General features: G+C 35.1%; 1 protein-coding gene across 1 annotated transcript in view; it reads left to right on the top strand.

The window, feature by feature from the left end:
• LOC149794898 (RRP12-like protein) overlaps window positions 1-18,198 on the top strand; it is a 141,065-nt gene that overhangs the window by 11,077 nt on the left and 111,790 nt on the right. The window contains exons 2-4 of the mRNA XM_089964536.1: window positions 3,172-3,380; window positions 11,458-11,541; window positions 14,967-15,043. Coding sequence (XP_089820662.1) covers window positions 3,172-3,380; window positions 11,458-11,541; window positions 14,967-15,043 — 370 coding nt within the window. The remainder of the gene's footprint in view (window positions 1-3,171; window positions 3,381-11,457; window positions 11,542-14,966; window positions 15,044-18,198) is intronic.

Below are 18,198 nucleotides of genomic sequence, written 5' to 3'. Positions count from 1 at the left end.
AATTTATTTGGTTTAAGGTATTATAAAAAATGTTTTCAGTTTTTTACATTTTTGCAAATTCCTGTTTGAAGAGGAAAATTCTGTTGATCTCCAAAATTAATTTTTTGGACCATTTATTGTTAGATTTCAGTTTTTGAACAGCTCCTGGCATAATATCTTATGATTTATTTGGGGAGAAAATATAAATATGTAATAATGAGACCATGATAAATCCAAAGAATTTAATGTTACAGCTTCACCCAAGAACAGTTGTCTTCCCCCTAGACTTAAGCAAAATGATGATATAGCAACATCTGTACTAGACATTGTGGAAATGTTCAACAATTTCTTCATAAGCATCTCCAGTAAGAGTATTCAGAACCAGACTAATATCCCAATCAAACTTGATGCTCTTCTGTTATTCATAAGAGCTAAAATTCCTGATGATAATTATTTTTCAGTATCTAATGTTAATGAAGCTGATGTTTTTGATATGCTAATTAAGGTTAATATTAATAAATCCTCTGGATTGGATGGTATTGGTCCACGAATTCTTAAAATTGCTGCACCAGTAATAACAAAGTCACTAACAAATATCATAAATTTAAGTATAATGAGTGGTAATTTTCCAGAAACACTGAAATGTGCAAAGGTTACACCTATCTTTAAGAAAGGAGAAAAGGAAGATCCAGGAAATTACAGACCAATATCAATATTCTATCTGTATTGTCAAAACTATTTGAAAAGCATGTAGCCATTCAGGTCTATAAATGTTTGGAAACATACTCTCCATTTCATAAAGCACAATCAGGATTTAGAAAGTACCACTCGTGCCAAACAGAACTTACCAAATTAATTGATCTTTGGCTGAAGGAAATGGATAATGGACATATGACTGGGATTGTTTTCCTGGACTTCAAGAAAGACTTTGATCTTGTTGATCATGAAATTCTGCTGCAAAAGTTGAACTGTTACAGGTTTGACAATCCTTCTTTAAACTGGTTTAGATCATACCTAAACCAAAGGTCTCATCAAGTAAGCATTGGCAATATTAGCTCTCAAACTCGCACTATTCATTCAGGAGTCCCTCAATTCTCAGTTTTGGGGCCTCTCCTCTTCCTTATCTATATCAGTGATCTACCATTAAATAATGAATCCACAAACAGATTTGTTTGCAGATGATGCAACCTTGTATACATCTAGTTCTGATACTGAAGTTATCCAAACAAGATTAAACTCTGACCTTATTAGAGTCTAAAACTGGGCACAACAAAATAGGATGGTAATTAATGAAGGTAAAACAAAATGTATGATTTTGGGGACATCACAAAAGCTACATAAGTTAGGGAACCCAAAACTATCTCTTGCAATAAATAATCATCCATTAGAAAATGTCAAACATGAAAGGCTTGTAGGTGTGTCTGTAGATAATAATTTATTATGGAATGACCATATTGATAAGCTTTATAAAACACTGTCATCCAAAATTGCCCTTCTCAGCAGAATCAAGAAATATTTACCTATGGAAACTCGCAATCTATACTACAAGTCATATATTCTTCCAGCGATGGATTATTGTTCTAATGTATGGGGAAACTGTGCTAAATCTGAGCTTGACAGGATTTATAAACTTCAGAAACGAGCAGCACATGTAATTTTAGATGCATCTGTTGATCATCCCTCAAAAGCATTATTTACAGAACTCATATGGTTCACAATATATGACAGGATAGATTTTCACAAGGCAGTTCTTTTATGTAAATGTCTACATGGAACTGCACCAGAGTATCTTCAGGACTTATTCAGGCCTTTTTCAACACAATACCAGTTGAGATCAATATCACATGGAAACCTTCATGAACCAAAACCAAGAACAGAGCAATTTAAAAAGAGTTTTCAATACTCTGGAACAGTTTTGTGGAATAAGCTTCCACTACATGTAAAATCTGCTGAAAATATAAGAGTATTTAAGAAAAGATATCATGAGCATGTATGTGATTCTAATAGATAATGGTTTTTAGATTTTAATATTAAACATGTTAAAATAAACACTAATTATTGCTATCTTCATATAATGTGCATTGTTATACTCTCCTTAAGAGGGCCTCAAGGGAGAATAGTCCTTGACTAATGAGTCACCCTCTATAAATAAAGCATTATTATTATTATTATTATTATTGAAAACGCATTTTTCAAAATACCTTTTGCATAGCTGTGAATATCTCCTTGCTTGTACTGTGGTATTGCAGTATTCAAAGTTTTCAGTATTTTTCTGCATTGCATCTATTGTGTGCTTATGTTACATAATTAGATGACCATAGTTGATTTTGGGTAAATGTCAGGATTGCTGGCAAGTACACCATTTAAAAATGCACCCATGAATATCACTTTTCCTAAACATGACTGTACCCTTGTTCTCAGATAGAATCAATATCATCTTGAAATTGATATTGGTTGTGTAAGTCCAATGATGTTATGCAAGAGTCAGATCACATGATTACCATATATGTCAAGAAGTAAAAGATGAAATATGTGGTAGCATATAAGTGTCAAAATGTGAATTAAGGCAGTGCCATTGTTTTCTGTAAGTTCTGTTTGTGGAGGTATGTCAGTTAAATAGCGATATTGTTATATTAAAGTGTTCTCCATAAGAGAATTTTCAGGTGCTTCAGAACTCTTAGCTGTTTAGTGTATCAGAGACAAAAAATAGAAATATTGCCCACCATCCGGGAAAGCGAGTATAAAATAGAAATACCACACACCTTCTGGAAAACTGATTTATAATTTTTCCACCAAGATAGAAACATCACCCAACACATGGGAAATTGGCATTTAATTTTCCTATTAAATTAAAATATCACCCACCAGTTGGGAAACTTGCATACAATTTTTCCACCAAAATAATCTTCTATATTGAGTTGCAATGGCCAGGTGGCATGGCATAACATGTAGTGTCATGCTTTTAATTTGTTTACTCCTGGATATGATCATGCATATAACGGAATTTGGAGTGCTGGATATGGTTAAGTTGCCTCTGAAAATTTTATTTTCTATTATCAATGCCTATTGCATACATGGAATTCCAAGGTCAGTCTGTTTTTATTTGTGAAAAAAATGGGTTGGCATTATTTAGTAGGGCAGGTACATCTTATTATTCAAACACATAACATGTGTATTAAAATTTCTGCTTAGGATCAAGTGGACTGACGGTTGATGCCCTGAAGAAGCATAATGAGTTCCAAGCTGACAATGATGGGGATGTAATAGTGAGTGATTCAGACAAACTGAGTACCAAAACTGGGACATTCAATACCTGGGCCTCCAACTGGACAGAATGTACAAACACTACCTTCAACAGAGTCCACAGATACTGGTCATCCAATTCAGCAGTTCATAGGGAGGTATGAACATTTTGCATTATACGACATCATAGAACATGGGATGTATTCAAATCAATCTGGCAAGTCCAATAAATTTTGGTATAATAAAAAGAATCAGGTATAAGCACAGACGTATATCCTTCACTACAAATACGGTTGTATTTGGCCTGCATTTGATTTTATCGCATAATCTGAATATGTCTGTTAACATTTGTTTGTCTGGCCCATAACTTTATAGTGGTCAGAGAGATTTTAATGAATATTTTGTCAAAGTATTTACCATGCCAAGAATGTTGCAGAACACATACATGCCCCATGTCGAAGTATTTCCCATGCCAAGACTGTGTTGCATAACGCATACATGCCTCATGCCTCAAGGTAATGGGCGCATGTCTAGAACTTTTGAATCTCTGTTGAAATTTTAATGAAAATATGCCAAAGTATTATCATGACTAGATGTTCTCACATTATAGCTATGCTCCCTACCACAAAGTGAAGGTTGTTGGTAGAGACTTTAAAATTGTCACCTGTATCTTTGTCCAGAGTATACTTTTGAAATCAATTGAGATAATTCTTTTACCAATTATATATAATGTATTGATAGTGTGTTTCATACTATAGACAGTCCTTCTCCTTTAAGGTCAAGGTCACAGGTGAAATATATATTTGTGATTTTTATCCTTTGGTGTGGAGTGTAATTTTAGCATCATGAAAGGTATTTCAATGAAACTTTGCCTAAGTATATATGATGACTAACAGTAGTATACCATAGCCATGTCTCCTGCCTTAGGGTCAAGGTCATAACAAGGCAGAGTGCAATTACATTACTTGTATTTTTTGGGAATATAGCTTTTGAAACACTGAAGATATTTAACTGAAATTTGCCAAAGTATAACTAGATGGTGTGTCACATACCACAGACTCCCTACCATCAAGATCAAGGTTATAGATGTAATTCTGTGAAGATAACTTTTGAGATATTATAATGACTCTTTAGCCAGTTGTATACAATATATAGAAAGTGTGTCAAATACCAAAGATACCTCTTCCTCAAGGTGATGGTCACTTCATTGGAATATGAACTAGAGCTTCTATCCATGCTCAGTGTATAACTTTGGTGCACTGAAGATATTTCAGTGACAGTTTAACCAGTTATGTATCCTGACATATACCATAGCCACACCTGTCTCAGTGTCAAGGTAAGGACAAGGGAAAATATAATTAAGTGATTATTGTCCATGTACAGGTATAATGTTGTTGGACACAATATGTAATTATATCATTTGGTAGACATGAGAAAGCTTGTCAGTAGCTTCATGTGGGTAGATGGTTATTCCTTCATCAAAATATACTGGCTGGCTTATATTGTCTATCTTGTGGTGAAAAATAGTGCTAAACCACACAAAATCATAAATCATTATTCCGGTTGTCACTTTTTAACATCTGCAGACATTGTAATGAAACATTACCCATGTTTGCGCCTGATCATACCATAGTCCAATCCCTAGCTCAAAGGTCAAGGTCATCAGAGCAAAAAAGTAATGAGAGGGCATATCATGTGCTGTTTATTGTGATTGTGATCTCTTTACATGGGGGGCGGGGGCAAGTGGCAGAGTGGGCTAAAGCGCTCATCATTACAGATCACTGCCATCTCATCTTTGTCTGCATGGTTTAAGTCGCGTGCTCGGCCAATGTGGGTATGTGAGAAAGCTTGCCAGTAGCTTCTTGTGGGTCGGTGGTTCTTTCTGGGGTTTTTCTGGGTTCTTCCTCCACCATTGATATTGACTGCCTATCTTGTGCTAAACACTACTTCAACAATAACATTTGTCTGGTTGGCAAGATTCACTTGATAAATGTATTGTCAGGTTTCAAAATATATGAGTGCATGCACAATTCATAATGTGCATTTTTGTTGCAGAGGGATAGGGCAGGAGTTCATAGTAAATAATAGCTGTTGCTTTGCACTCAGATATTAAGATCTGGTACATTGATAAAGTTTGTTATTTCTTCAAAACTGTATGGATGGTCAGAATGACATTTTGTTACCGGTTGAAGGTTTCTTGTTGTCACAGTGAATAAAACAAAATTTTCAGCCCATATGCCAATTTGAGTGAGTAACTTGTTAGACTTGTTCATGCACAATAATTTGTACTTGATCCACAATTTTTGAAGTGATAACTTATAATGCAACATAAACATACCATCCCTGTAGCTGAACTGGTCAGCTACCATTCGGCCATTTTGGAAGAAAATACCATAATCAATATGTTGTCCATACTCCCTGCTTGTTTTGTTATCTTGAACTCCAGTTTTATTTTCATTCTATGGAGGAATAGTAGTGAGATTTTCAAGATGGCCAGTGCAGCAGCCATATTGGATATCCCAAAGGTTTGTGGAAGCTTATTGCCCATGATAAATTGTCATGTGATTAGTGATGTTTGACTCAGTTCCCATAATGAATTGCCATGTCATTAGTGGTGCTTGACTAAGTGTTCCCATGATAAATTGCCATGTGGTTAGTGGTGTTTGACTAAGTTCCTGTGATGAATTGCCATGTGATTAGTGGTGCTTAACTAAGTTCCCATGATAAATTGTCATGTGATTAGTGATGCTTGACTTATGTTCCTGTGATGAATTGCTATGTGATTAGTGATGTTTGACTGAGTTCCCATAATGAATTGCCATGTGATTAGTGGTGTTTGACTAAGTTCCTTTGATGAATTGCCATGTGATTAGTTGTGTTTGACTAAGTTCCTGTGATGAATTGCCATGTGATTAAAGATGTTTTACTAAGTTCCCATGATAAATTGTCATGTGATTAGTGGTGTTTGACTTAAGTTCCCATGATGAATTGCCATGTGATTAGTGGTGTTTGACTAAGTTCCCATGATAAATTGCCATGTGATTAGTGGTGTTTGACTAAGTTCCTGTGATGAATTGCCATGTGATTAGTGGTATTTGACAAAGCTCATTTAATGAATTGCCATGTGATTAGTGATGTTTGACTAAGTTCCCACGATGATTTGCCATGGGATTAATGGTGTTTGACTAAGTTCCCATGATAAATGGCTATGTGATTAGTGGTATTTGACAAAGCTCATTTAATGAATTGCCATGTGATTAGTGATGTTTGACTAAGTTCCCACGATGATTTGCCATGTGATTAGTGATGTTTGATTAAGTTAGTGTAATTAGATTTAGTCAGAGCAATTTTGTAATATCTATATGCATGTCAGTATTGTGCAAAGAATCCAGTTCTTAGGTAAACAGCCAGTATGACCATACTATGAACATCTTCATGGAATATCCTGTTGTACATATCATGCGTGTAAATGTGATACATTGCCAGTGTTCATCTTTCATGTATGAACTGAAAATCCAACAGTTTTTTCCATAAAGGACATTTTAAAAAAAAACGTTTTTGTTCAAAAATATTTTCTTGCCAAGTCAGATGATTGAATGTTTACTCAACCCATGTATCACTTTCGTTTGTGAGCAGGGAGTGCTATTGTTATTTGCTATTGTCAGATGTAAATTTTTTTATCACTGAATGAAATGCATATATGGATTGTAGTCCAATATACAAATTGTACCATGCTAATGAAATACATGTAGGGCTTGTAGTCAGATGTAAAATTGTACCATTTAAATGAAACGCATATAGGGCTTGTAGTCATATGTAAAAATTGTACCATTTTATGATATAGATGTAGAGATTCTAGTCAGATGTAAAAATTGTACCAGTTTAATGATATAGATGTAGAGATTATAGTTAGATGTAAAAAATTGTACCATACTTATGAAATACATATAGGGCTTGTAGTCAGATGTAAAAATTGTACCATTTTATGATATAGATGTAGAGATTATAATGATAATTTATTAAATTTTAGTTTATGCACAACTTGATCTTGAGTTATTGTAGGTACACATTACCAGTGTTCCAATGGGGTTTGCCTGTTAATGACCATTGAGGGAGGAATTGGTGGTGTGGTAAGATGATGTAATGCCACATTATAAGGCTTAGTTAGTGGCTAACACTTGGAAGGGGTGTTGTACATTTACCTAGAAACTGAGAGGCAGACAGGGAATTATAAAAGAGACTGTTATTAGCCTCTTACTTGCTGTTTTCATAGGGCTTGTTGGAGAATCTCGGTGGGGGGGGCATGAGCAGAACTATTCCTATTGGTTGGAATTAAATGCAGAATTCAAAGAGCCAACTAAATTAGATAATCTTATGTAACATTGAATGATCATATAGAATACCATGTGATCAGTCAATTCTCTGGTTTTTCAAATGTACAGACAATGAATGTAGAGTTTCACTTTTAGCTTTTCAAAGGTACAGAAAATGGATTTTGAGTTTCCACATCAAACTTTTCTTATGGATCTGTGCTGACCAGCCACCACCCCAGTCACCACCCATTAATGACTACATTGTGGGTTGTGCCCTTATGTTGTTCATGCGCATGGGGCTACCATGGGATAGGATATTTTTTCCCCAATCAGATACTCATAAACTATACTAGAAACATAAAGGTCATGCCTGTTAAATACACATCTTTTACAGTTTTAAATAGGAAAAATATAAGAATATTTTCTTCATGCTGGGATCAGCTAGCTCTTTTCTATGAATTTGGGATCAACCCAGAACACACTCTTATGCGGGGATCAGCCTAGCATAGATTTAGTTAAGATGGGATCAGCCCAGAATACATTAGCATGCTGAGATCAGCCTAGCACATATTCTACTTAAGCTGGGATCAGCCCAGAATACACTTGAATGCTGGGATCAGACTAGCACAGATTTTACTTGAGCTGGGATCAGTCCAGCACAGTCCACAGAAGATAGGATCAGCCCAGATTACACTTTAATGCTGGTATCAGCCTAGCACCAATTATCCTTGAGCTAGGATCAGTCCGGAATACACAATAATGCTGGGATCAGCCTAGCATAGATTTACTTGAAGATGGGATCAGCCCAGTATATACTCGAATGCTGCTATCAGCCTAGCACAAATTCTGCTGGAGCTGGGATCAGCCCAGAATACACTACTTGAGCTGGGATCAGCCTAGCACAGTCCACAAGCTGGGGATCAGCCCAGATTACACTTTATTGCTGGGTTCAGCCTAGAACCAATTATCCTTGAGCTGGCATCAGCCCAGAATACACTGCAATGCTGGGATCAGCCTAGCATAAATTTGCTTGAAGATGGGCTCAGCCAGCAGGCATCAACTCTCAGCCTTGAATATGCTGAGATCAGCCTGGCACTGCTTGGGAATCAGTCTTTTATATTCAGTCAGCTACATTTTTCCCCAATTGGATACTCATAAGCTTTACTAATAATGTAAAGGTCATGCCCATTAACTGCATTACTTTCACAGTTTTAAATAGCAAAATATAAGAATATTTTCTTCAAGCTGGGATCAGCATAGCTCTATTGCCCAAATCTGGGATCAACCCAGAATACTCTTATGGGGTATCAGCCTAGCATAGATTTAGTTAAGATGGGATCAACCCAGAATACATTAGCATGCTGGGATCAGCCTGGCACATAGTCTACTCAAGCTGGGATCAGCCCAGAATACACTTGAATGCTGGGATCAGTCTAGCATCAATTTTACTTGAGCTGCGATCAGTCCAGAATACATTGTAATGCTGGGATCAGCCTGGCACAGATTGGGAATCAGTCTTTTACACGGAGTTGGGATCAGACTAGTACCAATTCTAGTTGAGCTGGGATCAGCCCAGAATACACTGTAATGCTGGAATCAGCCTATCACTGATAGGGAATCAGTCTTTTACATTCATATTCTAGCCTTTGAGTAGCCACCACAGAGAGAACCAAATATTTTTAAAATATTGAAATTAGGTATAGATGTTATTTTATTTATGAATTTTATGTTGTAGAATATTGGTAATAATGAACAGTGGCATGTTTGAGAGAAAGGGAGAGGGTGAGAGAGAGACGAATGCATATACTCGTATATCCTACATTTCTTACAATGTATGTATTAAATCATTTCTCGTACAATTCAGTATTGTTTTGTTGTGCATAAAGTCAGATGTAAAAGTTGTACCATTTTCATGATATAGATGTAGAGATTTTAGTCAGATGTAAAAATTGTACAATGCTAATGAAATAATATAGGGCTTGTAGTCAGATGTAAAAATTGTACCATGCTAATGAAATACATATAGGGCTTGTAGTCAGATGTAAAAATTGTACCATGCTAATGAAATACATATAGGGCTTGTAGTCAGATGTAAAAATTGTACCATGCTAATGAAATAATATAGGGCTTGTAGTCAGATGTAAAAATTGTACCATGCTAATGAAATAATATAGGGCTTGTAGTCAGATGTAAAAATTGTACCATGCTAATGAAGTACATATAGGGCTTGTAGTCAGATGTAAAAGTTGTACCATTTTCACGATGTAGATGTAGAGATTTTAGCCAGATGTAAAAATTGTACGATGCTAGTGAAATAATATAGGGCTTATAGTCAGATGTAAAAATTGTACAATGCTAATGAAATAATATAGGGCTTGTAGTCAGATGTAAAAATTGTACCATGCTAATGAAATAATATAGGGCTTGTAGTCAGATGTAAAAGTTGTACCATTTTTACGATGTAGATGTAGAGATTTTAGTCAGATGTAAAAATTGTACGATGCTAATGAAATAATATAGGGCTTGTAGTCAGATGTAAAAATTTTACCATGCTAATGAAATACATATAGGGCTTGTAGTCAGATGTAAAAATTGTACCATGCTAATGAAATACGTATAGGGCTTGTAGTCTGATGTAAAAATTGTACCATGCTAATGAAATACATATAGGGCTTGTAGTCAGATGTAAAAATTGTACCATGCTAATGAAATACATATAGGGCTTGTAGTCAGATGTAAAAATTGTACCATGCTAATGAAGTACATATAGGGCTTGTAGTCATATGTAAAAATTTTACCATGCTAATGAAATACATTTAGGGCTTGTAGTCAGATGTAAAAATTGTACCATGCTAATGAAGTACATATAGGGCTTGTAGTCAGATGTAAAAATTTTACCATGCTAATGAAATACATTTAGGGCTTGTAGTCAGATGTAAAAATTGTACCATGCTAATGAATTACATATAGGGCTTGTAGTCAGATGTAAAAATTGTACCATGCTAATGAATTACATTTAGGGCTTGTAGTCAGATGTAAAAATTGTACCATGCTAATGAATTACATATAGGGCTTGTAGTCAGATGTAAAAATTGTACCATGCTAATGAATTACATATAGGGCTTGTAGTCAGATGTAAAAATTGTACCATGCTAATGAAGTACATTTAGGGCTTGTAGTCAGATGTAAAAATTGTACCATGCTAATGAAATGCATATAGGACTTGTAGTCAGATGTAAAAATTGTACCATGCTAATGATATAGATGTAGAGCTTATAGTCAGGAACAATTTTAGTCCTAGTGGAATTGACTTGCGCTGGAAGAGGAATTATGCCATCATTTAAGTTTTGAATTATCCTTTCATGCTATTATTTTTGCTGAAGTTATAATTCAGCACATATTACAAAAATGGGTGATTAGAGCATCCGCCTTGGATGCGGGAGGTCTTGGGTTTGATCCCCGGCCAAGTCATACCAAAGACTTACAGAAATGGTACTAATAGCTGCCTCGCTTGGTGCTCAGCATTAAGAGGTTAGTGTTAGGACTGGTCGGCCTGGTGTCAGGATGTTGTAACTGGGTGGGACATCATGCTACATGTCTGTGGCATGATGCCTCAGTGCTAGATGTCACTATAAACTGTCACACAGCAGGCATCGTAGCAATATGACTGAAAAATTGTTCACACACAGACACACAAATGGGTCTTGTATATTCTTATCTGACATATATCTTTTATTAAGAACTTATTTTGCTACATCAGTACATCACATATTTCTTAATTCACCTGAATTTAATTGAATTGATGTTAATCATGTAATGGCAGGATTCAGGGGAGGTAATTCTAAAGGCTGATAATGTCATTTGAAAACTATCCTTTCCGTAGTCAGCAAACTACACTTTTTAATATTTTGTGTTCCTTCAGATTCTGGCTGTTCTTGCTGCAGTGACGGAAGTGATCAAGACACAAGGTGGCACAGAGTCAGAGACTGAGTATTTTGCTGCATTGGTATGTATATCACTGATATTCATCAACTGTATATGTATATATTTCATCATAATGACCAAAAGTGAAGGTTTGGGTTGCTAGTTATCCTGAATGCTTGTTACTCATTAAATGAATATGGACTGGCATCCAGTAATTGTGTTGGGCAGGAATCAGGATTTTTTTTATATTTTTGTAGCAGATGGACAGATTTGACTGTATTTTACTAATGATAACCAGTTGGATTTCCGTCTTGTAACATTTTCTGCATCTAATGTTATATTGTTACTTGTATCATACTTTAAAAACAAAATTGGGGCAGTTTTCATGTAGCATCAAGATCAATTTTATTGTGTGACAGGAAGTGGTTTGTTGTAGAAGTTCTGCATACATGAGTTGGATTACTATATACCCAGTTACTTGGTAGTGTGGAGTTGTGATAATCAAACAACTCATATCTATACATGTACATGTATTCATATTTATACTAATACTCTTACATTAGTTAAAGTGTTCATATTTGTACTAATATTCTTACATTAAAGTGTTCATATTTGTACTAATCCTCTTAAACTAGTTCAAGTACTCCTATTTGAACTAATGCTCTTACATTAATTAAAGCATTCATATTTGTACTAATACTCTTAGATTAATTAAAGCATTCATATTTGTACTAATACTCTTAGATTAATTAAAGCATTCATATTTGTACTAATACTCTTACATTAATTAAAGCATTCATATTTGTACTAATACTCTTACATTAATTAAAGCATTCATATTTGTACTAATACTCTTACATTAATTAAAGCATTCATATTTGTACTAATACTCTTACATTAATTAAAGCATTCATATTTGTACTAATACTCTTACATTAATTAAAGCATTCATATTTGTACTAATACTCTTACATTAATTAAAGCATTCATATTTGTACTGGTACTCTTGCATTTATTCACGTTCACCTCTCCCTTGATAACTCGCACACAGTAGGGTCCACAAACATAGACCACACTGTAAGCGAGGGTGCAAGTTATTGCAGGACCTCCAAATATTAAAATAAATTCACTTAGATATCGAGAAAACAGCATGTGTTTGTGTGTGTGGGGGCAGGGTTAGGGAACTGGGCTGTTGAATGACTGAATTCTCATTTTACAATCATGTCAATTATAATTTTTAATAATATGCTTTTTCTAATGAAGTTGATCGTTATTCTGTTTAAATAATATTTATTTTCAAACTGTCCAACATGTGAAAGATCATTCCAACAACCATCACATGTATGAGAAAACATCTGTGTATTACATCACTGCTTTTTGTTCTCTTGATGCGTCTGGTTGCCAGAGTGGTATGTAATAGTATCCTCCCACATCGGGAGTCAAAAGGGCAGGGAACTAGAAAAACTGTTGATACACCACCAAACACAATTCCTTTTTTCAAAAACAAATGAAATTTATTTTGTGAGACAATCGTCTACATCGAATCTCAATTTCTGTATTGTTCAATTAGTACAATATTGATGTCATGATTTCATTGGAAGTAATAATGAAACAACTTGTCATCCTTGAGGATATCTCAAAGTGCCAGTTCAAGAATTCTCTGAAACTCGCTTGCCCATAATGGTTCATATATGTAAAACCAAGCTCTTTATTTTACAAAGTATTCATTTTGCTTGGTTGCCTTGTTATCTTTGGTCAGGTACTAATGAGTTGGTTAATTTAAGGTAGTTTATGTTACATACACAATAACATTTATAACAGTGTTTGATTGATCAAATGAAGTGAGTTCACCTGACATATGACCAGGGCCGCTAGATTTTAAGTTTGTTATTCGTGCCTTTTAACTTTTCTTTTATGGGGCCCCAAGTGGTCTAAAGCACTCTCTGTTACAGATCACTGCCATCTCACCTCTGTTTGTGTGGGTTCGAGTCTAGGATCGGACAATGTGGGTATGTGAGAAAGCTTGCCAGTAGCTTCTCGTGGGTCGGTGCTTCTTTCTGAGGTTTTCCTGGGTTCTTCCTCCACCATTAATACTGGCCACCATACATAGCCTATTGTGTGCTGAAAAATGTCGTTAAACCCCACAACAACAACAACAACTTTTCTTTTATTCCACCTCTATTTGACTCAAAAGATATAATTAATGTGATAATACAAAGGAGGCTCTCTTTTAATTCAGTGCAACAATACAACAAATACTTTAACAAATCAGTTATCAAAACATGGCCAGCACCTAATTAGGTTCTCAGAGAAATGCTCGTGGACATAGCTGTTAGAGTAGATTGACATCTCTGAGGGGAACTTGTGATAATGTAATTGCAGATGTACTTTCATGTGTCTGGAAGTACTATATTGCTTTATTTTGTGTAATTAATCTGTCATTCATAAGGCATCTTCCTATGTAATTTTAATTATTATAGTATCGTATCCTTATTCTGATCTTTACTTTTGTCCATGATTGTTGATTGTACTTTAAGATGTCATTTGTAAACAATATGTTTACATGGCTAGCTTTTGTCCATATAAATAGGTTGTTTATGAGCATATAATGTTTTAGAAACAAGTTTGTTTTCAATTATTTGGAATTTTCCATCTAAATTACTTACAACTAAGTCAGGTGAAATTGTATATATATATATAAAGACTTAGTATACAGATAATTCATTCCTGTTATATTTTAGTCTAGGGGCCCCAAGTGGCTGAGTGGTCTGAAGCGCTTACCATTACAGATTACTGTCATCTCACCTCTGTCTGCGTGGGTTCGAGTCTCCGGCTTGGCCAGTGTGGGTACATGAGAAAGCTTGCCAGCAGCTTCTCGAGGGCCTGTGGTTCTTTCTGGGGTTATTCCGGGTTCTTCCTCCACCATTTATACTGACTGTCATGTATAGCCTATCCTGTGCTGAAAAATGGCTTTGCAAAAACAATCCTGGGAAAACACCAGAATGAACCACCGACACACAAGAAGCTACTGGCAAGCTTTCTCACATACCCATCACATAAAGTCATAAGTATGAAGCCATAAGACACAACAGGGTGGGGCCTCGAGTGGCCGAGTGGTTTAAAGCGCTCCCAGTTACGGATCACTGCCATCTCACCTCTGTCTGCGTGGGTTCGAGTCTCGGATTCGGCCAATGTGGGTATGTGAGAAAGCTTGCCAGTAGCTTCTCGAGGGTCGGTGGTTCTTTCTGGGGATTTCCCGGGTTCTTCCTCCACCATTAATACTGGCCGCCATGTATAGCCTATCGTGTGCTAAAAAATGGCGTTAAACCCTACAACAACAACAACAACAACACAACAGGGTAGATCAGGATGTGTAAGTGCTTTAAATGAGATAGTTTGACAGCTACTGTAGGTGTATTTTATATTGTAGCAAATATTGTACAGACTTTTTATGTAAGCCATTTTATTGAATCTTGATTAGACTCTTATCCATTTGATTTATTGCAGATGACATCACTAGAGACATCAAATAGCGAGGAGTCCCTGGCAGCTATTTTGTACCTTATTGGTCTAGTGATCAAAAGGTACTGTAAACCATAAGCAAAGACTTCCCAAATACAGTACAAAACTTGAAATTTACAATATAAACTTCTCAAATATTATTAAAAAAATGAAATTTATGTTATGAAACTTCTCAGGTATGGTACAAAAATGAAACTTACAGCAAATTCATTCAGGCTATTAGTAAAATAGCTATACAGTAGTGTGTTGTGATATACGGTAAATTTCAAATATTGTAGATTTAAAGAATCTGAGATTCTAATTATGTGAGACAGTAATTTTGTTAAGTTTTTTTAGATTTTCAAAAATGGGTGAGATTGTAATTGGGCAAGACAGTAATTTATCCAGATCTATTGATTTTTCGTCACATAAAGATGGAACATGTTGAATGTGCCATGCCATTTTGTCCAGCAAAATGACATCTGTTCATATACTGTAAACTCGTACATTTTCTGTGGATATACAATTTTTTTATAATGTACAATATTATATTTTCATCGATACTGAACGGTTGTGAACTGGTTACTGATAAGAAATGGGATTTTGTAGTCTTCTAAGATGGATTACAAGTAAGAGATTCATTTTCAGTCTTTTAAGATAGATTATGAGTCACAGTTTTTTTTTCCAACCAATAAATCCATGAAAATTAATAACACTCAAATAAATTTGAAATCACAATAAATGACTAAAAGTAAATATATAAAATAATTATAGATTTAACCAAACTAAATATGTGGGTAAATCTTGACACTGTCTGTGACAAGTTGAGAATGTTAGAAATGGTCTTGTCATGGATTCCTGGAACTTGTCTATCAGTTAAGTGTCACAGTTATTTTTAGGGACTCTTCTTTAACATTATTTTGATTGCCTGAAGGGGATTTCTTATTTGGAGAAGTAGTTGCCTGGGATTAATTTTTTGCTGTCCCACATTCCCTCCCTGGCATGGAATGTTCTACAGTTGTTCCTTTCTTATAAAATCACCCTATCTGACCCTATAAGAGAGAAGTCTTCCCAAGATGATGAAGCAAAATGATGGAAATAATATTTAATATCAGGCCTTATAATATTGGTTGCCTCTTTTGAGGGGGCCCTCTCAATAGAGGGTTAACTGTATATAAACAAAGAAAATTTGGTCTGAGTGCCAGATTCCCATGAATATGGCAACTCAAGTGATAATGTCAACACAATTGACTATGAGTGAAACGATACATGTGTGCAACATATCTATATGAGTCATAATAAACGACCTATGATATAATACACGAGCGATACACATATGAACTCGATGCACTTTTCATGTTTAAAAGGTCTGTTAAGTGGTAGAATTATGTCATTTTATGTGTTGACATCATGGTTGTATTTTCAGAATGCATAGACATAGACTTATATGTTCATATACCATTCACGTCCTTGACAAGATAACAAATATAACAGATGTTGTTATGGGTCTATGGTCTTAAACAGAAAAAGAAAAACCAACAACTTTAGTAAAATTCAACAAATAATTTATATCCCTGGAATACAAAGTGAAAATGTAAAAGGACTTAAATCCCAAATAATCCTAAAGGTTCTATCAATGGTCTAACAATAAAGAGTGTTCTGAATGAATCCCATGTCTGCTGATGTACCAGTAGTCTTGAATGAGCTGATGTGCCAACAGTCTTGCTGTATCACAGTAATATTATTAAGACTGTCTTTAAATGAATTCACTCTAATCCCAAAGTAAAATTTTTGTCCAAAAAGTCAGGGATCACTTTTGAATTCCAATTAATAATTTAAATAAGTTCTACAACAACAAGTTATATCTGATTCCAAACTAATATTAAAAGTTAGGAATGAGTGCTCTTGTTAATCTCAACCTAATATACAACTCCACTTGACCTACCAGTATGTTTTAATAGCTTTTTTGGAAAAACCTCTTATGGCAAAATCATACCAAACTGTAAACAAATTCATTTCTTGAACCTTCTCAGGTCACAATCAAGGCTAGGTCTTGAGCTCAAGTCCACGTACACATCAGTTTATAACTTACAAACAAGAGAAAAACCAAGTACACTCGAAAATTCTATCATGGACAGAGGTCAAGCAAACAGTACAAACTAAATATATGTAAGTGTTGTCATTGAATTTAATTCAACCTTTTAGGCCATTTTAGGCTGTTCCATTTGATCAAATGAGGACTCATTTTGATCATCACACCTTTTGTTTTGCATTGCATGAATGCTTTAAAAACATTTCATGCTATCCATTAAATTGGAAGTCATTGGAAGTCGTGTTGTTATCCTCACAAAGGAAAAATAATGCAGTATCCTCCTGTAGGAAAAATCTTATTAAGAACAAGTTTGAGTGTGTGAGTGGTGATGACTAGATCCATCACATTGTACATAAGCAGATGCAAAACAACTGCCATGGCTACGTGCACTGTCAGTGAAAAACTACATTATTGACCTACAGATGGAGACAAGATGTACAACTAATGCATATTGGAATCTGCTCTCTCCCTTTTTGATTCTCTGCTCATTTTTGTTTAATCACATTGTCACATTTAGTCTCTGATAACATTAATCATCATTAAAAGAGATTTGTTATCCATTTTGAGACTTGTTATCCATTTTAAGTACTTTACAGATCATTTAATTGCCTCTTTTGCTTATCTGTTGCTTTGCATCTATTTGGATGAGTTTGGATTAAATGCTTCTGGTGTGTGACATGCTGAAAAGGCTACAGTTCTGTTTGGTGGTGGTTGTTTTAAACAGGACTTGAATAAACAAGAACCATCATTCAGAATTGAATGTAACGTGTTTCAATGCATGACACACTGCAAGTGTAGCCTTCAAATTCAATCCAAGTAGACAAAATACGAAGCAACAGAACTGCTTTGCATAAAAGTATTTATTAATTGATCAGTAAAATACTCAAAATCATGTAGGAGGAACAGGTCTGGAATGTCTCCATTATGTTGATATATATTATCTGTGGCTGAACATGCTGACAGGATAAAATAATTGGCATGGAATAGGCAGGGTGGGTGCATATTTCAAACCACACTACTTAGTTGCCTTATGTTAATTTGCAGAAGGCATGTGAGTGTTATCAATAGCTTTTTTCAAGTTAGCCTCTTTTTTTTAAATGATAGAAAATATGCCTGTGATAGCTGTCTGAGATAAATTCTCATTTA

This window comes from Sinohyriopsis cumingii, chromosome 7 (assembly GCF_028554795.1).
Source record: "Sinohyriopsis cumingii isolate HCF-2022 chromosome 7, ASM2855479v2, whole genome shotgun sequence".
Taxonomy (NCBI): Eukaryota; Metazoa; Mollusca; class Bivalvia; order Unionida; family Unionidae; genus Sinohyriopsis; species Sinohyriopsis cumingii.
This window is presented reverse-complemented; position numbering and strand designations above follow the sequence as displayed.